Below are 27,106 nucleotides of genomic sequence, written 5' to 3' on the forward strand. Positions count from 1 at the left end.
ATCTAGGTGCTACTGCTGTGAGAAATGATGGTTTCAGACTCTATGAATATTCTCTTCCCTTGCGGAATATAGCCGTCCTCACCCCCTCACGCCAGCCAACGGAGAGGCCAGCTAGAAAACATCCAGATTAGGCTGGGGAAAAAAACAAAAGCCAGCAGCAGCTCAGAGCCAACATGCCTTCGTGAACTCAGCCTAGGTTTGGCTCGCTTATGGGCCAGAGTCTTTGCAAAATAAATAAAAACCCACACACGCAAGAAAAGAGCCTTCGCTCACAGCCCCGTACACACCCCATTTCAGTTCTCCTCTGCTGAACCAAAGCCACAGAACAGCAGTGGATGTGAAGAATGGCTAATATTCATAGCAGGTATCCTCAGAGGCCTGACTGGGGCACACCACAGAGTTCAGCGGCAAGTCACAGGAAGGAGTAACTGCTGACGAGGGATTCCAGGGTGAGCGGTAGGGGTGGGGCTGCTGGGGGAGCATTTCCAGGGTGAGTGGTAGGGGTGGGGCTGCTGGGGGAGCATGAAGACCTTGCCTGAATTTATTATTCCCACATAAGCCTCCTGGGTCTTGAGACTCCAGAAACTCCTCAACAAAGTAAAGAAAATAATAAACAATGTGACTGAGGTGAATAAGGGGAGGGTTAAGCAGGCGGGCTGAAGCAGGGATGCGAGCCATGTGGAGGGAGAAAGGAGAGAGATGGGAGAGATTTGGTGGTGAGTGTTTGCAAGAATGGTGCTGGCTAACTCTGCTGGTGTCATAATATGTTCTGGCAGGTGATGTCTGGCCTTTGGCAGCCAAGCCGGAAGAGTGTGTAGTTTGTGAAGGGCCCAGAAATAGAGGTGTCCTATGAAGACGAGGTCAGAAACCTACAACCCTGACTGAAAAAGCCATCACGGAAATGGGACACGGATCTAAAGAGCAGAGAGTGGCTGTCCAAATGCATGCTCTTTGTCTTGCAACATACATTTCTGATACTGATTTGTTTTGGATTCTAATCCTCGTTGCGTTTGGTTCTCAGATCTGCCTTGGTCCTCTACAGTGCAGAGACTCCCTTGGAACATTTAGTGTGCTCCCTGGTGATTTAAGGTTGAGGTGGTAAGTTCAGACCCTCGGGGCAAATCTGACCTTGGAAAGAATCACCTGGACTTAGAGACCCTAAAACCAATGCAGTCTCCTTAGGGAACTTGGGATTCTAGGCAAAGTAGCCCTGAGTGAGGCAGAGGGCATGATGCTTTGCTGGGAACAGAGAACTTATTGATTGAATTCATTCTTTATGGGCTTTCCTATTCTCCAAGCACTCACATCAGGTGAAAGTAGAGGGTCTAGAATGGGAGAGGAAACAGGGCTATTTGCCTAATCTCTATACAACTGCTGGAAGTGAGAACTAATGTTCCCACTGAGCTTCTCAAAGGCATTCCAAGGACAGTAGAGATATGAAAGGCTAAAGATCCAGGCTTGGGGAGAGCAAAAACACGTACCATGGGGATAGGTAATGCCTGTTATTCAGTAACCTCACCGGGTACCTACACTCCACGTTAAAAGGTGCAATTAGCATTCCACTACTGTTTGGCTCCTAGAGCTTTCTAAAGACTAAAGCTGGGAAATACCAGGAAATAGGGAAAGAAATAACTCTTCCTATAGTAAGGAGACTTTTTTTTCTCCTAAAATGCATTTTTGGATTATGATTTTGCAGGGTTGGACTGAAAGAGAAGTGTTTACAATAAGGTGCCCACACATTGCTATCTCTTTGTCAAAATAATTTCTTAAAAACTAAGCAGTAGAAAGATCTTTTTGTCATTGTTGATAAGAAAGTCTAGAGCGAGAGTGGGCAATTTTTTTTTTTAAAGGCCGCACAATACATATTTTGGACTTTGTGGTCCATATGGTCTCTGTCACAACTACTCAGCTCTGCCACTATAACTTGAAAGCAGCCACAGACAATAAATAAATGAAAAGGGAATTAAATGGGCATAGCTGTGCCCAACTAAAACCTCAATTACAAATAGGTGGTAGCCTAGACTTGGCCGAAGGGCCAACTCTGGTCTAGCGTATGAGATCATTAGAGTTTCTGTATGCTAAGAACCACACAGTGTAGTAAAACCACTAAATGCCTGTGCAGGATGTATTTTTACCTGTACAGACAACTACCATTTTCACAAGAGAATAAAGATGAATTCAATACCTTCTTTGCTATGTAACAGGTTCAATTAATTGTTTTAAAGAAAATCCAGTGCATGTTCATTATAGGTTAGAAGTTCAGATAAATATAAGAATAAAATAATCCTGGGGCACCTGGATGGCTTGGTTGGTTAAACACCTGACCCTTGATTTCAGCTTAGGTCATGATCTCACAGTTTATGAGACTGAACCCCGGGTCAGGCTCCATGCTAACAGCAAGGAACCTGCTTGGGATTTTCTCTCTCCCTCTCTCTGCCCATCCCACGCTTGTGCTCTCTCTCTAAAATAAATACATATTAAAAAAAAAAGAATAAAACAATCCTAATCGTATGAATGTTGTTTCTTCTAATCATACATGTGCACATATATCACTGAATAGGTTGATAAATCTCAGTCTCATCAATGAATATAGGTCTACATCTTTCTTTCAAATTGCTGCTTAAGATTCTATGTGTGAATGCATCAGAACTTTTGTTTAATCAATTCTCTATACGTAATTATGTTGTTTCCAATTTTCCATTAATATAAACTAAGGTATAATAACTTTCTTAGTATATATAATCTTTGCATCCAGGTATCTCTTAGGTTACATTACTGAGGTAGCATTGCTAGATCAATAAGCATCATTTAAAAATATATTGCCTCCAGAAATGTTATTCTAATTTATGCCTTGGGCAACAATGGATGACAGTAAATGCCAACTGATTATTGGATATTGTGGTTGGTAGGCAGAATAATGATCTTCCAAGGATAATCACATCCTAATCCCTGAAACCTATGAATATGTTACCTTGCATGGCAAAAGAGGCTTTGCAGATGTGATTAAGAAAGGATCTTGAAAGGATCGTGAAAGGGAAGATTATCCTGGATTATTCAGGTGGGCACAATGTAATCATAAGAGTCCTTATAATGGGAAAGGAAGTGGGCCAAAGTCAGAGAGAGATGTGAAGAAGTTGCTAGATGTTGGCCTTGCAGATGGAAGAGGGCCAAAGGATGTAAGTAACTTCTAGGTGCTGGGATAGGTAAAGAAATGGATTTTCCTATAGAGACTCCAGAAGGAACACAGCCTGGCTGATCTTGAATTTAGCCAAATAAGACCCATTTCAGACTTCTGGCCTCTACAACCATAAAAGAATAAATTTGTGTTGTTTTAAGCCACTAAATTTGGGGAAATTTGTTATAGCAGCACTAGGAAACTAATACAGATTTTGTAAATGTTTTTCATCTTTGCCAATATCCTCATATTTAATTAATATTGTCTAATTATTATTTGCATTTATTTACTAGTAAGATTGAATCTATTTTTGAGCTTTTAATGTATAGCAAGTCGTTAGTGTTGCTGGGTCATGGATATCTTTGAGAATCTGAAGAAAGTTTTATTAGAGAAAAGTAGGTTTGCACATATGCTAGGGAGCTTACAGCCTCTTAAAGCTCATGGTCCCCAGGATAAGAGCTTCTAAAAAAAAATAAAATAAAAAAATTAGACTTAGAGAGCAGGGCTGGAAAAGGTACCAATGATAGCATTCTTTTATTCAAATCCAGAAACATAAAACATGCTAGTACTCCCTGGCTACATAAGACTTGATGTTATAAAAAGTGCCTGGCTTAGAGGGTGGTCACCAGTGATCTGGCCAAGCAGATCCTTCCTGCAACACAGAATACAAAGACGAGGTACTGTCCAGAGCCCCCTTTTGTTCTCTACCTGTCTTACCCTCTAGCTTTCAAGCCTGGAAGCAATTTGGTTTCTGTTCAGAAATTCTTACACCAGCCATTTCTTTCCGTTTTCCCCTCTTAAACAATTAAGTCTAAAAGCCACCAGGTGAAGCCAAAGAAGGCAGCAGCATTCATAGGGAGGAGGTGGGAAGTCATGGTAGACCAGAGTGGGGCACTAGGCCTGAGCAGGGTGAAGAGGGCATCTACCTGAGGATTGTGGTGATGGCTTGGTGAGGGGTGTCAGACCCTGAGTGGGATAAAGACCACAACTGTGGGGGGTAGAGACAGTGGTGATAGATTATACTGAGAGGGTTTGATTAAATAAGTATATATATTAAGGGTAGTGGGAGACGGATAATTGCAAATATTGAAAGGGTAAAAAACAGAATAAATACTGTGGTGTTGGACAATAGTTGGAGATGTAAGGAAGGACTCATGAATCCCAATATACAGACATAGAAATAAAACAAATGTGTTTGCACGTGTGTATATGTATAGATAGATAGACAGACAGGTAGACAGTTTTCATTTCTCTGCACTGAGAAGGACTGAGAGCAGTGATACTCCAAAAGCAATGAACAGACCTGGGTCAGAGATCTGGGTTTCTAAATATCAATTCTCCAAGGCTAGAGCAGATAAATTTCAAGATGAGACAGAGAGTAAGAAATTATCAAAGATTCATATGGACATATCAAAGGGTACAGGAATCACCTTAAAGAGGCTCTAAATGACTGAATCTGAGAAATTTCTTGCATAAAAGTAAAACAGGTTAGCAATAGATTATAGCCCATTCAATAAGACAGGAATCTGTGAGTCCATGCAGATATAAATAAGTAAATGAATCAACTGAGTGTTAAATGAGGAACAGAATATTTAACATAGTCTCAAAGCATCTCTTCACAAAATACATATTACAAGGGCAAAAAGGGAAACTTTAGAATGAAAAAGCCTGGCAGATACCACCTTAAACAAGTGATTGGAATTAACATGAACCGTAGTGGTACAATGGCAATCATGATCATGTGATCGGGTGTAATAGGAAGAGTTCAGCATCACTTCTGTGATGTTTCTGCCAGAGATGCATAACTTGAATCTAATCATGAGGAAACCTGAGACAAATCCAAATTGAGGAACATATTTTAAAATAATAGTCCCATAATCTTCAAAATGGTTAAGGTCATGAAAGTCAAGGGAGCCTGAGGAGCTGTTCCAGATTGAAGAAGACTTAAGAGACATGAAAACTAAATGCAGCATGGGATTCGGGACAGATTCTTTTGCTGTTAAGGACATTATTGGGACAACTGCCACAACGTGAAGGAAATGTACACTGGGTGATGGGGTATTGTGCTGTCAACTCATTCGGACCAGGTAGAAAAAATTCTTTATGTTATACTTCCAACTTTTTTGTGAAATGGAGATTATGTCAAAATAACAGTATGGTAATGAAAAAAGCAATTCTTATACCAAATCAAGAAATAGAACAACAGGTGTGGGAGAAAAACCTCTATCTGCCAAGGCCTTAGGATTTAGAGGACTGGGGGATTGATAAACACCAGCACCCAAAGCAGTAAAATTGCTGACGGTTGAGAACATGGGGTTGTTGGAGCTTCATTTCTCATACGTTTCATCAGATTTTAAGTACTTTTAAAGATTTGAGGAAAAATAGCAGCATTTGAGTAAAACAAAGTTATTATGTTACAGGTTTTGTCTGTAGTGTTTAATGGATAAATAGACATTTTCAGAGGACAATCTGGGTGGAGAAAGGAGGGAAAATCCTTCAAAAGTCATGGAATGGGATGTGTTTTTTGCTTTATTGAATATAAAAAGCTTATAGTTAAAAGTTTGTAAAGAGTTCTAAACAAAAGTTTTGTTTTATTTTTGCCTCCAATTTCACTTTGTATCATATTTTCTCTCTAACTCCACCATTTTATGAATGATTTCAGTGTGTTTAGAAGAAGAATCTTCCCCCAAATCTCGAGGCCCTCTCTATGTTCCTGACTTACATTCAGAGCTAACTGTGATGAGTCACTCCCTGAAGCATGGCTTTGAGCAAGGATCTGAGATACCGCAAAAGTTCATTAAAGTTGAGAATAGCAGGATTACAAGGAAAATAATTAAGAGGGGGTGCAGTCTTTATTGTTCATATAGGAACACTGTGGTCATTTTCTTCTGGGCCTAAATTCTTCTCCTGGGCTCAGGAAGCTGGCAGGACAACAGACAAGCTTGTGCCGGCTTCTGTCTGTTGATACCATTTCAAAGAGTCACACATTAGACACGACGGTCCCTGCCATGCTCCAGAAAGGGCCTTGAATGAATTTTTGGTCTTATCTCCTGGCAACAAAAGACACAGGGAGCTCATTATTTCTGGGCTGGCACTGCCTGCAGAGAAATGGAGAATTCCATAATCATAATGGATTTTCACATAAAAACGTTCTTGACAGAATGATGATTTTGGAATGAAACCTGTCTTTCTACGTACCTTTCAGAGATAAAGTAGTAAAGGTGAATGACAAAAGAGAGTTTAAACTTTTAAACAGATACAGACGTCTTACTAGCTTATGTTTCTAGAATAAGAGTACAATTATTATTGTCATCATTTCTTCCCTTTGGACTGAACCTACTTTCTAAGATTTGCTCTGACAGGCTGTAGTGGATAGGGAACAGCAAATGGTCAACAAAATTCTTTTTAGCTGAGTAGGTTTTCAGAGATGGTGCAAATCCTCTTCTATATTTAGGAATGCTAGGTGTGCTCCTAGCATGGGGATATCCTGGCAAAATTTCTCTCTCAGACGACCCATGAGAACACTGAAACAAAACCAGAACCCAACTATACCAGTGTGTAACCTCATTAGGATTTTAAGGGAGCTGAAATGTGATTCTGACTCACTGCCTTGCTCTCCTTTCTACCAGCAAATGGAGGATGTTTTCCTGTGTATCTGTAGTTTATCCAAGTTGTTTATCCAAGTTGTTTGTCCTGTGTATCCATAGAATGGGAGACCTAGAGCATAAGCTGAGTGATGATCAAGATGTGGAATTCTTTTTTTTTTTATCTGAGAGAGGGAGAGAGAAACAGAGGAAGAGTATGAGTGGGGGAGGGGCAGAGAGAGAGGGAAAGAGAGAATCCCAAGCAGGCTCCGTGCTGTCAGTGTGAAGCTTGACATGGGGCTTGATCCCAAAAACTGTGAGATCATGACCTGAGCCAAAATCAAGAGTCAGGCACTCAAATGACTGAGCCACCCAGGGCCCCAAGATGTGGAATTCTTGGCATAGAGTGGAGGTGTATGAAATATTTGTGGAATTGTGCTAGGCTTCCAGCCCAGATTTTATTCATTTATTCTTGAATAGTTAATACATATACTTCAAAATACTTCATATGATTCAAAATTTAAAGGGTAACTAAATGGAATGTTGAAATTCTCCCTCTCATTTCCCCCTCACCTTTCCCCAGCTACATGGTTCCTCTCCTCACAGGGCACCAGTGTTCCCAGTTTCTTATGTATCTAGAAAGTACTTTTTTGACATAATAGACGACATTAAAACTGATGCTCTCAAGAAAACTACCTTCCTCTTTTTTGTTTTCCTTTCAAGAGCAAAGAACAATTAAATGGGCTGCTTTTTTTTGTTTAAAGCTCTAAGAGCCTTAAAGTCAAAGGAAGCCCTCAAATTTTAGTGTTAAGGCCAATATCCATGGGTAACAAGAAGTTAAGGAGTATGTGTGTGTGTTGGGAATGACTTCTTATTCAGGAGAGAAAAAGGTACTACAAAGCAGAAGCCGGGTGATAATTCTGCTTCACAAAAGAAACTGAAGCTAATTCTGGTAAGAGGCTAAACAAACTTGATTTCCCTAATATTTTCCAAACTCTGCTTTTCCAAACTTTTCCTGAACACAGCAGGCATAACACACAAAAAGATAAAAGATTGCAACCTCCTACAAGTGGCAACAGGTGACTGATATGAGACAAGATCCTGGCTGAGTTTTGATTCCATTCCATTCCATTCTGTCTCAAAAAACAACAAGTGAGTCCAGGCATCTGTACTCCATGGGCCAAGCCCATAGATGTAGAACAGGACTGTGTCTTCTGCTTTATACTACTCCCTGTCTCTCATGAGGGATGCCTAACTCACATCTGTATCCCTTTCTTGGCCTGTCTAATCCCGTAAGTCCTGATGCTGCTCAGGTCCCACTTCTCCATGAAGTCAGCTCGGGTGCTTTGAGTCCTCTATATTTTATCAGCAACAGTCTCCCAAGGGTTAAAAAAACAACAATGCAACCTACGTTCCAGTACGTAGCAAAGAGAAACAGGTAAGGAAACTGCTCTCGGCTGGAAGCTAGGGTCTTCACAAATAGTCCAGAATCCCTGAGATTCTGCCTTCTCTTTGGGGTTCTAGAAATCCCACCTTTACCTCCATCCTTACCTCTAGCCCCAGGATCAGGGCTCATAGAGTACTTTAGAGTTTACAAAAATTTTTTACATATTTAATTTCATTTGACTCTCAAATCAGTCCTCAGACATGGGTTATCAACCCATTTTACTCATGAGAAAGGAAGGCCCATAAAGGTTATGTGACTTAACCATTGTTCAAGTCCTATTCCAAAGTTCACACCCTTTCCATCCTTTTGCTTCAGTAGTGGGCAAAAGCCCTTCCCTTTTTCTTGCTTAATTTATCTGAGATAGGCTGAAATTGTCTGAGGGAAACTGACCAAAAAGTATGTTAAATTAGTAAATATATAAATTAGCTAGTAAATATATAAAGGAAAAATGAACAGCATAAAATGGGTAAGTTAGTTGAAAGGTAGGTTATCTCTGCCTTCAGGACTTGGCCCCTAAGGGCATTCTCCCCCCACTCCCCCACCTTTTCCAGCTTTATCGAGATATAATTGACATATAACATTGTTTAAGTTGTACAACACATGTTGATTTGACACCCTTGTTTATTGCAAAATGATTACCACCATAGCTAACCCCTCCATCACCTCACATAATTACCATTTCTGTTTTGTGGAAGACGGGTTAAGATTTCCTCTTTTAGCAACTTTCAGGTATATAATACAGTATCCCCAGGGCATTCTTAAGTTTCTTGGTTCTCCCACTTCAAGAAGAGGAGGGCTGGGGCAAGAGCATGTACTGCCAAGATACTAATGACTAGCATTAGCTGAGCATTTACTGTGTGCCAAAGCACCATTGTAAGCACTTTATACGTATTACCTCATTTACTCCTTTCAAAAGCCCTGGAGGTATATGTAGTTATTACCTCCATTTTACAGTCAAAGGCAGAGAGAACTTCCAGAACTTGCTCAGGGTCATACAGCTGTTACCATGCAGCCGAGCCAGGCATTCTGACCAAGTCTGCACTCCTAACCACTGTGCTGTGCAAACTCCAATGTGCATGTGAAGGGCACCAACACAGAGCATGGGACTGAGGTGGATAGATGGGAATAGAACTTTCAAAAGAGAACTGAAACCTTGGTCTTTTATTCCAAGTTCACAGAGCAACCATTCAGTGCTTTTTATCCTTTCTCCTCATCAACTTCTACTGCTTTCTTATCATTCCTTCTGTGTTGATATGTTCTAACTAGATAAGAAGTTTCTGGATGTCAGGGGGCCTACATTGTGCTTGTCTGTTCCAACCCAGCATGTGGCATAGAATGAACCCTGAATGATTTTTAGCCAGTGATGTACGCTCAAAATGGCAACAAACTCTGATCCTATAAGGAAGAACTTGTGCCAGACCACAGTGAAGAAGAGAACGGACTTCTTGGTTCATAGATTCAAAGGGAAGCAAAGGATAGAGGCAAGAAATTAACATACGTTAGTATCCACTTTGTACCAAGATTAAACTGGGCAGGTTGCATATGATATGATTTCACTTAACCTTTATCATAATTAATTCTGCAAGATGGGCATTATTGCTATGTTCTGAATGTTAGTGTCCCCCCTCCCTAATTCATGTGCTGAAATCCTAATGCTCAGTGTGATGGTATTAGGACAGAGGACCTTCGGAAGCGTATAAATCATAAGGGTGGCAGTCTCATGGAAAGGTCAGTGTTCTTATGAAAGAGACTACGGAGATCCATCCCTAGCCCCTTCCACTTTGTGAGAACACACCAAGAAGGTGCTGGCTATGAACCAGGAAGAGGGTTTTCACCAGAATATGACCACGCAGGCACCATGATTCTTGCCTTCCTGTTTCCAGAACTGAGAAGTAAATTTCTGCCATTCTGTAGCATTTGTTATAGTAGCCTGAATGGACTAAGACAATTATTTATAACTGAGGATTTGGTAACAGGTCTTCTAACTGAGGCACTACCCCTGTGCTCTTCACTGTACAAGGTAGGATGGGAACCAAGGCAGGGGGCCTTAGGTTCATGATCCTGTCTTCCCTTCCACCATCTGCCTCTGGGCACGATGTAAAACTGCCTCTAGACCACATAGATGCAGGAAGGCATGGAACCAGAGTCAGTATTTTCAAAAGCCAGTTCGGGGTTGAGGAAGGATTTATTAGGTAAAGTGGAGAGTTCCTCATTTTCCCACTGATGGACTTTCAATACCAGTCTATTTCTGGGACATCCGACTCATTCACGTCATTCCTGTTAAACATGGCGGGGAGGGCAGATGGGTCTGCGAACTGTGTCCTTGTGCCAGGAAAGGGCAGGGGCAAGTGTAAGTTTCTCAAGGTCCCCATTTCCTGACTATTGGAGTCTTAAAATAAGCTCGTGCCTGGATGCTTGCTGTGGCTTGGAACAGTGGCCAGGCAGGGAGATTTACTGCCTCGCTTTCTGTGTCCAACTATTTTAAGTGTCACTTATGCTCTGGTGTCTTTTTAAATTTATGGATGTTCACTCCAATCTAAAGAACCACAGTGCTCCTTCCTGTGGCTTCCTCATAAATGCCCTCTGAAATACTGATTCAGTTTTATAGTATATGTGCTACAGAGCTTCCTGCAGTCCCTATGGGGTCTCTATTCTCTACTTTGGATTTTATTAAAAAGAAAAGACAAAAGTGCATAAGCATGTGCCATAACAACCACAAATGCTGACCTTTCTTCTTAATAGCAAAGCATATTCTTTTTGTGGGCAAAGCTATAGGAAATCAAAAGCATTTTCCTTGTGACATAAAACCTCAGGCTTTCCATATAAATGAGGAAACAGATGCCAACTCATGTCTCTTCAAAAAGGGTCAGGATAAATTCCTCTTCTATCCTTCTCCTCATTAAGTATGCTAGCCCTCTCCTATTTTTTTCTCTGCATCACTTTTGTTTGCCATGTCTGTAATTTCTGATGGGGCGGTCCCCCATTGTGGATTAATTTTTTTACCTAACTTTTGGCCATCAGAACTTGCTGTTCCCATAACTATCTTTAGAGAGGAAACAGTGATGATCTTAGTTTTCCAAACAATCATATGAAAAGTGGTTTCCCAACAGATGTGGCCGAGGGTACTCACTGACTGTTGCTGTGTGAATTGCCTCATAATGGGGTGCAGGAAGTGCTCGATCCAGTCTGTACCAGAATAATCAGGAAGTGTACAGGGTGGGGCAAGGGTGGAAGTATGTGGCACAGATGATAAAGTTATAATTGTAATAGAAATGAGATGGAAATGACTCAAGAGGATTTCTCAGCCAAGGCCCTGCTACCTAACCCTGTTAAAAAAATTTTTTTTTAACTTTTATTTATTTTTGAGAGATAGAGGCAGAGCATGAATGAGGGAGGAGCAGAGACAGAGGGAGACACAGAATCCAAAGCAGGCTCTAGGCTCTGAACTGTCAGCACAGAGCCCGAAGCGGGGCTCAAACCCACATACCATGAGATCATGACCTGAGCCAAAGTCAGACGCTTAACTGAGCCACCCAGGTGCCCCTACCTAACACTGTTTTAAATCACCTGAGACTATTTAGACAGCCTCTTTTCTCTTCAGGACCTAGAATCTAGTTGGGAGACCTGACACAAATGAGAAATACCTTTAATAATAGAAAATGTGGAAAGCTCAGTGTCCTATCAGGGGTCTAGAGCAGGGGTTGACTATTCAGCTATGGTCTGGATACTTGGAAATCAATTTTTATTGGACCACAGCTACACTCATTTGTTTCTTACGGTCTATGGCTGTTTACACCTTAAGATGTCCTTGCGATAGGCGTCTTATGGCTCTCAATGCATAAAGTACTTCCTTCCTATCTGGTCCTTTACAGAAAAAGTTTGCCCAACCCTGGTCTGGAGTAGATGCCTCAGGAGGTCAGCAGGAGAGATCAGTTCAGGCTGGAGCACTGCAAGAAGGTTTCACAGAATGGCTTGAACTGTGCCTTGAAGACTTCTAGGATACAGCCAGAAATGAAGGGGCAGGGGAGGGTATTCCAGTCAAGGAAAGCTCAAAGCCATGGCAATTACTAGGGAACATTTTGATTGGAATGGAGGAATCATTTGAGATAGGAATAAGATGGAAGGATAAATGTAGAGGGTAGGTCTGAATAGCAAGGAGGCTTGAATACCAGTTTAAAATTTTCTAAATGATAAAGCCTCCCATTTTCCCATATCAGTCTCTACATGAGTAGAAAGGTTTGCAGAAGTGACTTTTAAAGTCCATTCAAGCTCTGAGAATCAGTTTTCAAAAGGACTGATGTCTACCCCCACCCCCAGAAATTCTGTATTAATTGGTCTCAGGTAGGACATTTTTTAGGTTTTAAATGTTTATTAGTTTTTGAGATAGAGTGCACATGTGCAGGGGTGGGGGCAAAGAGAAGGGAGACAGAGGATCCTGAAGCAGGCTCTGCACTGACAGCAGAAAGCCCAACCGGGGCCTCAAACTCATGAGCCATGAGATCATGATCTGAGCCGAAGTCGGATGCTTAACTGGCTGAGCCACCCAGGTGACCCTAGGACATTTTTTTTTAACTTCTCAGTGACTCTCGTGCAATTGGGAACCTCTTCCTTGATGAAAGAAATGGCCAGGCACGTGCCTGTAGAAGCCCAGCTCAGAGCCAGGTAGATGTAGCAGGTGCCCAACACATGTGAGTCAAATTAAGTCAGCAATATTGGCTTGTACCAGAGCCAGCCTGATAAACCTCTGTTTTACTAGAGTCAGCTATATAACATTCAGCTGGCTGCATGGTTTCCAATAAAAGAAATCACTTCTGCCTGCCCTTGCCTAATCCTGGAAAAGCCCATGATGCTCAATGCGATATTGAGTCTGTTTATAAATTTGGGCATTTATAGTTTTTTTTCTCTCACTGTTATTTTAACATGACCATTTACAAGGCCTTACACAATTTGCCCTCAGCCTTGTTACGTCTCTGATCTTCTCTCTCTCACACACAACCCCAATGACTCCATTCCGGCAACACCACACTAGCCTCTTTGTTGTTCCTTGAACACACTAGGCATGTCCCTGCCTCAAAGACTCCACACTGGCTTTTCCACAGCTTTCCCTCCTCTCCCCTTTCCTTCCCTTTTCTCCCCTCATCTCCCCTCTTCTTTTCTTCCAGATGTATGCAAGGCTCAATAGCTCACATTCAAGTCTTTGCTCAAAGATTACTTTCTTTGTGAGCCTTCTCCTGCCAATCTAATTTAAAATTGCATCCTTGTTCCCATATCAGCACTTTCCATCTTTCTTGCTCTATTTTTTTTCCATAGCACTTATCTAATATACTCCACTTTCCATACCTTCTAATATACTGTGTCATTTACATCATTGTGTTTATTTTCTATTTCCCTTAGTACCATGAAAGCTATGTGAGAGAAAGGATTTTTATTTTGTTCCCTGCTACATCCCCAGTGCCTTCAATGGTGCCCCAGAACACAGAAGGAACTCAGTAGGTATGTGTCTATTGCCTCAGTGCTTGGAATGCTTTTACTCATCATTTAAGACTGAGTTTGAACAATTCTCTGAAGCCTGCTGATTTTCCTTCACCAGAGAAAGGGGTCCTCACTCCCCTGGCTTTTTTTTTGCAACTCTTCAGAGATTTTCTCACACGTGGCTGACTTTTCTCTCTTTCCTACTACTTCTGAGATCCTCCAAGGCTGGGAGAGTGCACAAGGCCCAGCATCGAATGGAAACTGGACAGGCGTGTTAAGGAAATGAACCAGGATTTAGTAACAGAAGCTTTGACTGTCCTTCTCTTCACACCAATGCTCTCTGCAGTCACACACCTAGGTAGCTCTCCATTTTATTCCAACATGTTGACTTGAGTGGTCTGAAATGTGTCATCATCACATAGGAGGTACATGAGCTTTACTGAGAATTGTATGGATTACTATTGCCCACCCCCACCTCCCATGTTAACCTATTTGCCATGTCCTATCAGTGTTATGTCCTACATGTCCCTGAATTAGTTCACTTCTTTCCATTCTCTCCAGCTCTCTACTCTCACCTATCATTATCTCTTACCTGGAATACTTCCTGAATGGTGGACTCCATCTAGTCTCTTCCCTAGAACCTATCCCCTTCACAGTAACCAGAACAAGCTTTTAAAAACACAAATGAGATGATGTCTCTCTCCTGCTTTTAAACCATTCAGAGACTTCCCACTGCATTTAGTGCAGAGTGTGAAAGTCTTACCAGGGCTCACAGAGTGCCAGAAACTTGCTCTTGCCTCTCTCTTTAGCTTCATCTGAGGCCACTCTGCCCTTAGTTATGGCTGTGACACTTACTCAAATACTCTAGGCTTTCTTGCTTTAGAACCTCTGCTGGTTCCTCTGCCTTGAAATGCTCTGGAACTCCTCTGACTGGAATGCTCTCTCATAACTTCCAGCCTCTCTTCCAATCCCAGTGCAAATATCCCCTCCTCAAGTGTCCCCAAAGCACCAGTTCTTACTCTTTTGATCACAGTCTTCCTACTTGAATTACTTTCCCTACCAGACTCGAAGTGCCCCTGCTAGAATTCAGACCACAGGAGGGCACATGTTAATGTGCTTCATTACTGTTTCTTCAGATCTAGATTAGTGCCTAATGCATAGGAAATGCTCAATAAATTTTTCTTGAATGAATGAGAGCTAGATTTATCTTATTTACTGTGTGTCCCTGGCCCTAGCACAGTGGCTGGCACATAATAGGCACTCATCAAATATTTATTCAAGGAGCAAATTGATCTATCTTTGAGATAGTCCCTTCTTAGGCCCTTTACCAAGGCTTTCAACTTCGAACATTAATATTTACTCAACTATTTTCTGAAACATCCTCCTACCTTCAGGGGTTTGTATGAGAACAATATAAACTCCACATTAGGCTCCAGACCTGGGTCCCATATATTCCAGCTACAGCTCCCTTGTTGACGTGGTAGGATTTGTAGGAACTGCATCTATACCAGCCAGGCTGTGCAATTCTGGGCACTTCAAATGAACAGAGAAGAAAATGGGCAGGCCACCTGTCTCAGGTGGCCAGAAGGAAAACACCACTGCCTAGCTGTGGTGTGTGGCCCTTGGCCTCCCTGTCTGGCTTCTCCAGGGATGGAAGGGCTCTGAGAGGTGGGGCTGTTACCATGCAGGGCCCTGGGGAGCATGTTGACGCTGCTGAGATGCTACTGTGTGTGTTGGCTGTGACGCTTGAGCCCTGGCTGGGGAGAATGGCCAGGCACAATGATTTCTTTCCTGGAAAAACTTTACTTTGCAAACCCAGGTTGGAATGCCTAAATCGCTCTTCTCTTGGTAAATCACAAGGTATGAGAAAAGGCTGTGCTGTTTGGCTCTGTGGGACTAGCCTAACATGAGTTTCCAGTAGAGAGGTCAGGAGGACTGTCTCTGACTTGGGCACCGCATATGGCATATGTCTTCTAGGCCATATGGTTTCTGTCACAAGCATTTGACTCGGCCATTATGGTATGAAAGAAGCCATAGACAATACAAAGGTAAATAAATGGGTGTGGGTGTGTGCCAATAAAACTTTATAAAAATAAGTAGTGACCTAGATTCGGCCTGGAGACTATAGTTTGCCAAACCTGTAAAACATTATCTCTTAAAAGTGCTTATGTAATACTTCTAGAATGTGATTGCAAAATTTGGGTATAAGCTTAGTCTAGGCAAATATTTAAAACATACACATAATATATATGTGTGTGTGTGTATACATCTACAAGCACTCATATATATATATACACATATCTTGCACATATATGTATGCCTCTTTCTGAGCAAAATGGAGTAAAAGAATGAATTTACTTTCCTGCTTAAAATATTAAAAAATGAACAAAATGTATAAAGCAGTGGTTTTCAAAATATTAGGCAATGAATGTCACTGATCCCTGAGAAATAGGAAATAAAACAAGGTAAGCCCTATGTTTCCCCAGCTTCAGTGCTGGGGAGGGTTTCCAGGCTGCAACACAGGAAAACCTATGTGTAGCCCAGTGGACTCCTGAGTTTAGGAGAGGGAGCTGAAAGCACAGGAGATCAAGGTGGCTTGAGTTTACAGAATGGACTATCAGAGAAGAGAGAACTGGAGAGGGAAAGGGAGAGGGGGAGAGAGAGAGAGAGAGAGAGAGAGAGAGAGAGAGAGGGAGAAAGAGAGAGGGAGATCGAATGAATAAATGAATTCCAGAAATCTGCAGAAGGTCCGCCTTGCATATTCAATAGAATCCACATCAGTGCATGCCTGTGAAGAACTACCAGAGGCAGGGAAAAGGGAAAGAATTAGAGGTAGCAGCTTCTGGGGCTCACACAGGGTACAGAATAGCACCTGTTCCTATCAGCCAGACTGGAAAACCTCATGATTCATAGGGTGTTGGGTAGAATGTGGTATTGATGTAAAGAGACAAATATATCACTGAAACAGAATAGTCTGGAAATATACCCACACATATAATGACAACTGATTTTCCACAAAGGTGCCAAGGCAATTGGGTGGAGAAAGAATAATCTTTTCAACAAATGGTAGTGGAACAAGTTGGGTAACCATATGCATAAGAATGAACTTCAGTATATACCTCACACCCTTGGTAAAAACAAACTCAAAAGAAATGATAGACCTAACTGTAAAACCTAAATTCATACAATATCTATATAAATCTTCTGGAAGAAAACATGGAAGAAAATCTTTGGGACCCTGAAGTAGGAAAATTTCTTAAATACAACTGCAAAAAAACCATCTATAAAATAAAAAAAAATAATAGGTGGGACTTCATCAAAATTAAAATCTTCTGCTCTTTGAAAAACACTAAAAGAGTAAAAAAGACATCCACTGACTGGGACAAGATATTTGAAAATTATATATCTAATAAAAGACTTGCCTTTAAGGTATATGGAGAACTCTCAAAATTCAATAAACAAACAACTCCATTAAAAAAAAAAAGGGAAGAAAACTGAATAGACACTTCACCAAAGAAGAAATCAGGATGGCAAATAGCACAAGAAAAGATGCTCAACATTATTAGCTATTAGGGAAATACAAATTAAAACCACAACGGCAAACCACTACAGACCCAGTAGAAGGTCTCAAATTAAAGACTAATTATAGTCTGTGTTGCCTAGGATGTGGAGAAACTAGAAATGCCAGATACTGCCAGCAGGAATGTAAAGTAGTACAATTGCTTTAAAAAACAGTCTTGCTGTTTCTTAAAATGTTGAACAAACACCTACTATATGACGCAGCCCTTTCACTTTTAGGTGTTTAATCAAGAAAGATGAAAGTGTGTGTCCATAGAAAGAAGGGTACATGAATACCTACAGCATTTTCATTTGTAGCAACCAGAAATGGGAAATGACCATTCTGTTCCTCAATAAGTGGGCGATTAAACCAACTATAGTCTATGTGTACAACGGAACACTAGTTGACAAAAAGATGCACTGTTGCATGTTACAATATGGATGAATGCCAAAATAATTATCCTGGGCAAAAGAAGCCATTCTCCCTACAGTATGGGTCCTTTTATAAAACATTCTAGAAATATAATCTGATCTATACTGAGAGCAGATCAGTGGTTGCTGGGGATAGTTGAGGGGTGGGGCAAAGGTGTGAAGGCATGATTTTATAAAAGTAACTTTTGGGGATGATGAGTATGTTCATTATGTTGACAGCAGTGATGGTTTCATGGATTTATCTGTGTATCAAAACATCAAATTTTAGACTTAAAATGTGTTGTATTTATTTATACCAATGCCAATTATCTCTCATTAAGGCTGTTAAAAACTTTTATGTCAAATATATGTCAAACATATATAAATATGTATTGTGTCTTACAAATCATTAAAGTAAGATAGATTTCTATCAATCAATGGAAAAGGACCTGAACAGGCAACTCATAAATGAATGCAAATGATTAATAAACATTAAAACCAAGAATTTTTAAACATCGTAAATAAAAATTTTAAATGGCATAATTTTCATATTGTATTTTGTACTATTGTGTATTTACCAATTTAAATGGTAAATGTAAAAACTCTTGGTCATATATACTGTTGATGATATTTTAGGGAAGTGAGAATTCTCACATTGTGCTGTGCACATATAAATAGATAACACTTTTTTGGAGGGCAATTTGAAAAGAGCAAAAACTAAAATATACAAAACTTTTGACATAATAATTCCACTTCTAGAAATTTATGCCAAGAGGTGTACACAAACATTTTAAGAATAAGAATATTCACCACATCTATGTTTTTATATTAGCAAAAGATTGCAAGGAATCTAAAAGTTCAACATTAGAGAGTTGGTTGAATGTATGATACCTCCTACCAAAACAGCCCTCAAAATTAAAACTATAGAAGCATAGAGACATGGAAAGATAATTGCTATATACCAGTTAGTGAAAAAAGTTGCAAGCAGCATATAGAGTATGAGTTCATTGTAGACAAAAGGTATGTATGATGTGTATATTAATGGCTGGAAAAAGATACTTGTACTCGTTTTATCTGGGCTAGGCAATTATAGACAATTTTTAGTTTTTTATTTTTGCTTCTATTTTTAATTGTTCTACAATGAAAATATATTGCTCTTCTAAGGGAAACTCCAATAAAAGTTATTTTTTTTTTGCAAAATACCAATGCTAATGCCCTATAAATGATACTGTGAGAAATATCGAGTCTTAGCAACCAAAAAAATTTTTAATAGAAGGCTGCCAAAAGGTGTAGGTGCAGGGAGGCCTGAGATGCTGCTGCTCTAAAATTGGAGCCCCAGGACCTAGACCTGGACCACTAAAAGGGGTGGCATGGGCCTTGCCCTCCATACACAGCAGTTGGCACAGTTCAGGCCTCCCAGCACAAAGGACAGCTGTAAAATAAGGGCAAAGAAAATCAGCACCCATCTTGCCTAGGACAATGAATCTGTTTAGGTTGGGTCCACTCTGCATGGCTGAGCTTCCACTGGGCATTTTCTAAGTCTGTGTCATACAACAAAGGGTGTGAGAGCAACAGAGACTCACTGGTCCCAAGTCTTCACTTACAGTTATGGAAAGTGAGTCCCACATAGGCCCATGCACATGTTGCTCAATCAACATTCCTTCTTGAAAGTTCCAGCAGTGGCTTGAAGTGAGGTCAATGCCAGAGTGTCTGTCAACTAAAATAGTCATTATTGGAATAGCCCACCCACTGGGAATCTCAACACTTGAGTCTTAACCAAGAAGAGTTAGCTCTGATATATGGCTCTGAAAAACCTCACATTTCCCTTTTTTCCTTCTGCCATGAAAACATGAGAATCAAGGTCCATGAGTTATTGTCCATATGCCACAGAATCATGAAGTTCTCTGAATCTGATGCAGACAACCGGTCTGATAGATGGTAGAAATACATACACAGGAATGTCACCGTTTACTGGATACAACGGGGTTGACAAATGACTTTCATCCTATATATCAACTGCCACCATGCTTGGTGGGAATGTTAAAATGAATTCCAAGGCAGCACCTGGGCTGATGAAAAAGAATGTCATGTTTGATTGGAAATGTGTAGGTTGTGGCAGGGGCAGTTAACAGTATCTTTGCCACGTATTTCCATCCCGGTCTAGAACATCTGTTACTCTCAAAATAGGATTTCTTCCTTGAATTGCTCCCACTATTGGTTACTCTTATAGAATATCAGATTAAGTCTGTCAAATATTACTTTTACTATATCATTTTCCTACTTAAAGCCCTCTAAAGATCTGTCCCCATTTCCCACACAGTAAATCTATTTCCTTAGTCTAATAACAGTCTTTGACACTGTTTGCCATTCAGAGTTCTCAGCAGCGCTACACAGAATTGCCTCCCTGACCTATTTTTGTACCCAGAACACACACTCTGGTCTAAAAGGGCCACCAAGAGGAGCCAGGGATGGGGACTAGTCTAAATAAGAGCAATTCGACCAACAGATCTAGGCCCTGGTATGTTTCAAGTGACCTACTTTTCAGAGTCTTGATACCTGACATCATTTCTTAATTCATCTCCACAATTCCATGTAGATCCCTCTTACTTCTATAGTGCTGGCACGACATCAACATTCGCTGCTAGAGTCCGTGTTGCCCAAGAAGTTACATTCAGGGCCTTTATGGTTACTGACTCACTGTCTCATTCAAATGGAGCAGTCTGGATGTGAACTAGGGTGTTAAGGTGTCTCTTAACTGTTAGATTTAAATACCAGGCTAAAGTAACAAAGCACTATAGCAAGGGAATGCAGCTGCATAAAGCACAATAAATTCTTATTGCTAATGGCACCAATGAGACAAAATATTATTCCAGAATAAGGGAGAAAGAAAGTAAAACTATCATGGAAAAATATGAGCACGTTAATTTTTCCAGCATGCTGACTGGCACCTGAGTGTCCCAAGGTTGTTGAAACTTGAAAATAAACAATTGCTGTGCACTCTGCTAGTGACTGGGCTATGATTAATAGTTATGACAATTTCTTATAGTGATGAGTCTAAAATAAAAAAAGTTTACTATGCTCACATTTAGAACAAATTTACCATTTATAAGCCAACAAAAAAGAAATTTGAAACTTCTATGAATTCTGATCAACACGATGTAGAAAAGCTCAATGCCACGCTTGTGTAACTTACAGGAAACAGGGCTACTTGCATCTGTGTCTTATTCTTAAGGTAAGATCAGAAATAAAAAAATTGTAAGCTTTTGCCACGTGGTCATATGCTATGAGCATTCTTTGTTAATTTTAGATGATAATAAGAACCGAAGGTAATCTTCCTGTGTTGTCATCCTAGAGATATCAGTCCCTGTGGCCATGTTGATAAGCAATCACCAATATGATTAGGAACCCTTTGGCTTCCTGTTCCTTGCTAATTGGTGGGGATGAGAATAGAGAAACTTTCAACTTTGAGCCAAAGTCACCATTACCATAGTCACCATTATCAACATTTGGGGCCACAAAGAATTAGCATGAGGATGTCCCCCATTTTGTAGACCTGTTTTTTTTCCCAGGCCTTTGATGGAAGATAATTCTTCTTTTCCACCGTGACCATCTCCAGAGGTCATGACTGGAGTGTAGAGGTTCCTGTGGCATCTCCATGTTTCTGGTGTGAAGGGCCCAGGGCAGGATGCCTTTGCAATACTTCTCTGCTACCAGAGGGCACCAGCCGTATGGGCAATAACTTGGTGAAGGTTCCCAATAACAGGTGTCAGGGAAGTTGTACTGGGTAAAGTTATTTAAACACTTGCTTTGGAGGAGCCCATCTGGGTTGGTTTTGGGCCCTACCTACAGACGGCTGGCCTAAATAGAATTGTCTAGCTTTTTCTTCTTGAAAGCTGATTATAGCTCTAGTTTAGTTGTGAGAGGGTCATGGGGGCATACTGAGGCATGGTTGGCAAGGGGAGAGGGGGGTGGAGGAGCTATTTTTACTGCTTTGCTATTTACTGTTGAGTGAGTCAATCTGATTGAGAGGATATGGACTGTGGCATCAGCCCAAGAGGATTCAGAAAGGAGCCATGTTGGAATCTAGACAAGCTAGAGTCCAGACTAAGATCTGCACTCACCTCACATGGAAAGTCAGCCAAGTTTCCACTGGTGAGTCTGGATTCTATAGGCAATTTAGTGATTTCCTGTTGGCTACCCCCTACTGCTGCCTCCCTCCCACCTGCAAGCAGTCACCTATCCATAAATCCTGTCCAGCCCTGGATTTCTGCCCAACGTTCCAGAGAATTGGACTCACCAAGGAGAGCAGAATTCCCAGGATCCAGGACCAGCTGTGCTCCCAGAGGAGATGTCAGCACTGAAGGAAGGTTCGGTCCGGTGGCTGAAAGCAAGGCCCTGATGTCTTCCAACTGTGTGGGGACTCGGGGAGGATCTGTGGGAAGGCAGATGGGGAGTGAGACAGGTTAAAGCGTGAAGGCTGTGTTCAGGGGAGAAGGAGAGGTGGGCATGCACCTATGTGTGTCCACGTGTGAGGTGAGCATTACTATGATTGCCTCTGGTGCCTATCAAGGTGAGTCTGAATTTCAAGCGTAATATTTGATGCCCAAAACAATAAGGTCAGTAATAAGAATCAGGTATGTTGAGGGGCGCCTGGGTGGCGCAGTCGGTTAAGCGTCCAACTTCAGCCAGGTCACGATCTCGCGGTCTGTGAGTTCGAGCCCCGCGTCAGGCTCTGGGCTGATGGCTCGGAGCCTGGAGCCTGTTTCCGATTCTGTGTCTTCCTCTCTCTCTGCCCCTCCCCTGTTCATGCTCTGTCTCTCTCTGTCCCAAAAATAAATTAAAAAAAACGTTGAAAAAAAATTAAAAAAAAAAAAAAGAATCAGGTATGTTGATTTTTAGGAGTTCCTACTGTATACCACTTTATACCACAGTACCACTGGCTTCCTATAAATGTGTAGGCAAATTAAAATTATAAAAGCACTTTTAAAAAGCCAACACTTCTTCAGCATTTATTTATATGCCAAGTCCTGTGTTAAATAGTTTTCATTTCTTTTTTCATTCAACTCTTACGACATCCTTTAGAGCACTTTGTTACTGTCCCCACAGATACAGACACATCACCACAGGAATTCCTTATTTAAAAGAAGCCTGTGGGTGACTATTCCCATGAAGAAAAAGGTTTATGAAGTTGACAAAGTTAATCTTCTTTGTGGTCTGGATTTTTATGCCCAGATAAGGACCAGATAAGCAGAACAGGGATGATTTGTGCTTCAAAATCTTACAAGGGCTGAAGTCATCAGTGGTCACAGTTAACCAGAGACCAAAGTGATAAAAATGGGAAATATAGGGGCCTGCCTGTCACTTCCACTGGACAACTAAAAAGATGAGCCCCTACTGAATCTTGTGGTGAGATGACCTGAGATTCTCTAGGCAAAGCAGCAGAATCCTGTCTCCCCACTCCTTACATCTCCCAGGGCGGACCCCACCTTTGTCTCTAGAGCACCTGTTGGAATCTAAAGAGAAACAGGAGTATTGCTCTCACAAGTGATGGTCATTTCATCGGTGTTCAGTGAGGACCTATCACGTGCCTGTCATTTTTCAGATACTTCTAAGAGTGGCAAGTAAGTCACAATGGCTCGGGAGTCTGCTTCAGAAATAAACCTGTCTACTCTGCCTTGACTACAAAAGACTGTCACACATAGAAAACAATGATGAGCTTGAGATTTTATTAAAATATATATATATATATATAATAGTTTAAAAATGATAAAGTCTTCATACATATTGCATATAACTTAAAATACTATTTATATAGTATAGGGTGAAAACATCATGTTTGGGCTCAGGAACCCTCTGTTTGAGCTGTGGCTCTGTCATTCACTACCTTGGGCAAGTCACTTAATCCCTCTGAGCCCTACTTTCCTTGTCTATAAAATGATGAGATTCCTCATTTTTTCCTCATTCCTCATTCCTCTGAGATTCCCAGACCTAGTTTGAAATACTATGATTTTAGGAACTGATGGTGGCAGTTTACTCTAACCTAGACTCTCCTTTTCTCATCCTTTTTAATGCTCTCTTGAGAATACTGAAATTGAATACTGAGTATTCCTTCCAGAATATTAACTCAAGAAACCTTTGCTTATTTACTAAAAGCCAAAAAGGGAGGTTACATCCCATCTTCAAAACCATCAGATCTTCCTGGGCCAAGTGTCAGCCCCTCCTAATGCCCTTACAGCTTTTATCTAATTTTTCTTCCTTGGTGCATGTCCATTCGATCTTTCTAGGGAAGCTATAAATTCTCCAAGGGCAGAGGTCACCTCTTAAATTTATCCTATAGCTTGAGATGGAATTTAGAGGCCACATGTAATAAATGTTCATTCAATGGCTATAGGAATAAATGAATGAAAGTCTCATTACACTTCAAGTCTCCACACTACAGGTTAATCACAGGTATTGGCATGAAACCTCAGTTTTTAATATTTTTAAGTCTTTATTTTTGAGAGAGAGAGAGAGCGAGCGAGCGAGCGAGCACGAGCAGAGGACGGGCAGAGAGAGAAGGAGACACAGAATTGGAAGCAGGCTCGAGGCTCTGAGCTGTCAGCACAGAGCCCGATGTGAGGCTCGAACTCCCGAAATGCGAGATCATGACCTGAGCCCAAGTTGGAAGCTTAACTGACTGAGCCACCCAGGTACCCCTGAAACCTCAGTTTTATACATGAAGTCCCTTGTTTAAAAATTTTTGGCCGATTAAAATAATAAAAAAAGAGACATTATTTCTATGCTCATAAAGTACTTACAAAACTAAAAATACCTTGATTCATAAACCGAGGCTTCTGATCAAGAAAAGCCCTAAACTTAAGAGTCTAAATAGTGATTTTGTTCCCCATCACGTTTGATTAAAACGGGAAGGTGTTACGCTCGTCCAGCAACATGTTTGCAGCCACGCTGTTTTATGGTTGTGATGCTGCCAGAGCTGGCTCACGGAACAAGCACACTTCACTGGCAGACCCACAGTAGCCACTACACATCCTAGGCTTTCATCCCTGTCAGCACAGGCGACAAGCAAGGCTTATTAAGGAGGAAAAACCCACAGTGAAGCACCGTAGCTCAGTGTGGGGCAAGAGTCCCTGGGCCCCGGGCTCCAGCCTCGCATGTAGCTCAGCCGGATGAAACCCAATGCAGAACAAATGACACCCTTCACGGAGCTGATCTTCTGGGGCTTTCTAAGATGACTGGAGGTTTATGTAGCCACTGGTGAGATGAAAACCCACCTGGGCCTCTCTGAAATCTGAGTGGGCAGGGGCTCAAGCCCCGAAGCTTTGGTGTAGCATCAACTGGGGGTATGGAAATGCAAGTATAAAGTTTAATTAATTTTCCCCAAAGGAAGTCTATAATGTATGTGTATGTATGTATGGGGTGTGACTATTCATATTTCCCACAGTTTTCTCTTTCTTCTTAGAAGGGTAGCTTTCTCTTGAGGAAACTAGCATATTTGCTAGTTTTAAATTTGCTTGTTTTAAAAATAAAAAGTGCTCTCATATTTGCTTGTTTTTTAAAAAAAAAAAAAAAGGTAAGACAAAAATAAGCTTTTTTACTGCATCCCTCTAAGGTCCAGACCCTATGGGGAAGATAAGCCTAGGGTCCCCTGTCCAGGGGATAAAGGGGTTATTGCTCGCAACATGGCTGAGGCCAGCACTGGGCAACAGGGAACGTGGGACGATGTCCCAGTGGTTGTTATTTTTAAATACCCATGTCATGCCAAGAACTGTGTTAGACTTTTTTAGCCAGGGGCTCTTCTGTTTTGGGGGGTGCTACAGTCTGAATGTTTGTGTCCCCTCAAATTCATAAGTGAAGTCCTAACTCCCCAAGGTGATGGTATTAGGTGATGGGGCCTTTGGGAGGGGTGGGGTATGGCCCTCATGATTGGAATTGGTGTCCTTATAAGCGAGACCCCAGAAAGCCGGCTTGTCCCTTCTGCCATGGGAGAACACAGCAAGAAGCCAGCAGTTTGCAACCCAGAAAGGGGCTTCACCAGGACCTGACAGTCTTGGCATCCTGATCCCGGACTTCCAGCCTCTAGAAGTATGAGAAATAAATTTCCATTGTTTATCAGCTACCCAGTTTGCAGGATTTTGTTTTAGCAGGTGGAAGGGGCTAAGACTGGGGCAGGGTGGGGGGAGCGGTGGTGGGGTACCTGTGTGGACTTTATGTGGGCTGGACTAGGAACCTTCCGAAATTATATGAAAAATGTTGCATGTTTGAATTCTTCTGGAGGGGCTAATCTAGCGCTTTCCTTTGATTCTCAAAGAAGTCCTGACCACGGAAGAAATTAAAAATAACTGCTTTGCTTCTGTAGCTCTAGCTGACAACCCCCTCCTCCTATGTGGGCAATCCTCATTGTACAGGTCTCCGTGTCAAGGCCAGCATTTAAGGCTTAGTAAGGCTAAGTGAGCCAGCCAAGGTCACACAGTGAGTAAGTGCCAGGGTTCAAACTGATGTCTGCCTGGCCCCCAAGTCTGTGTTCTTTCTACTGGAAGGCCCTAAGGTGGAGAGAAGGGAAGGGACATTGCTTTTAAGTACTTAATTGGATCAGGGGAAAAGGGGGGTGGAGGGTGGGTCAGACAGTCACCCCCATGGGGTCCAGCAGGGGCAGCCAGCCTCGTGGTGTTTACCTAGGATCAGCAGCTGTGTGTTCTCCGTCAGCTCTCCGTGCACATTGGCTGCCCTGCAGGAGTAGAGGCCCTGATCTGAGGAGGACACGTCTGTGAGCAGCAAGGAGCCCTCGTGCAGATGGTGAGGGGAACCCAGTTTGCTTTTATTCCTGAACCAAGTGACTTCGGCTTCAGGCACACCTAGGAAGAAAAAAAACAATAAACTCTATCAGCTAAACACATTCAGGTGACCCCGGAGGCAGTTCTGGCGGTTCGGCGGGCCCTCCCAGGGGCTACTCTGCAGGAAGCAGCTGCCTGGGCGTCTTCTACGGTCCTTTGGCCAAACTAAATAATCTCTGACCTCTCTGTGGTCTCAAGATCTTTTCCCTTTTAAAACTCACACTGATGAGGCAGGAAGAGAGAGGCCAGTTAACAGAACAGGAAGCGGGTAGCTGGTAAAGGGCGCTTGCCAGGGTGGAAGGAAAGTACTCAAATTCTTTGCATAAAGCATCGATAAACCTAAGAACCAGAACTATACCTCGGTGAAAAGGAACGGTTGACAACTACATGAAACAAACATTAACAGTGAGTAAGCGAAGCTAGACCCAAAAGAGTACACACTGTATGATTTCATCTCTGGAGGTGAAAAACTAAAACTGATAACATCAATCTAAGTTGTTAGCCATCAGGGTGATGGTTCTTCAGAGAGGAAGGGATGAATGGGGAGGGGCTGGAAGCAGGGCCTGGTGGCTGGTAATTCTCTGTGTCTTGACCTGAGGGCTGGTTCTGTGGGCTTGGTACCTTTATG

The 27,106-nt window shown here is 41.7% G+C and overlaps 1 protein-coding gene across 3 annotated transcripts in view; it reads right to left on the reverse strand.

Moving 5' to 3' along the window:
• The window catches only part of ADAMTSL1 (ADAMTS like 1), an 877,457-nt gene that overhangs the window by 47,566 nt on the left and 802,785 nt on the right, over positions 1 to 27,106 (reverse strand). For all 3 annotated transcript variants that reach the window (XM_058695258.1, XM_058695257.1, XM_058695259.1), the window contains 2 exons: positions 26,320 to 26,499; positions 21,945 to 22,079 (listed from right to left, as the gene is read on the reverse strand). In XM_058695258.1, coding sequence (XP_058551241.1) covers positions 21,945 to 22,079; positions 26,320 to 26,499 — 315 coding nt within the window. The remainder of the gene's footprint in view (positions 1 to 21,944; positions 22,080 to 26,319; positions 26,500 to 27,106) is intronic.

The sequence above is a fragment of the Neofelis nebulosa genome, chromosome 12, assembly GCF_028018385.1.
Source record: "Neofelis nebulosa isolate mNeoNeb1 chromosome 12, mNeoNeb1.pri, whole genome shotgun sequence".
NCBI classification, from domain to species: domain Eukaryota; kingdom Metazoa; phylum Chordata; class Mammalia; order Carnivora; family Felidae; genus Neofelis; species Neofelis nebulosa.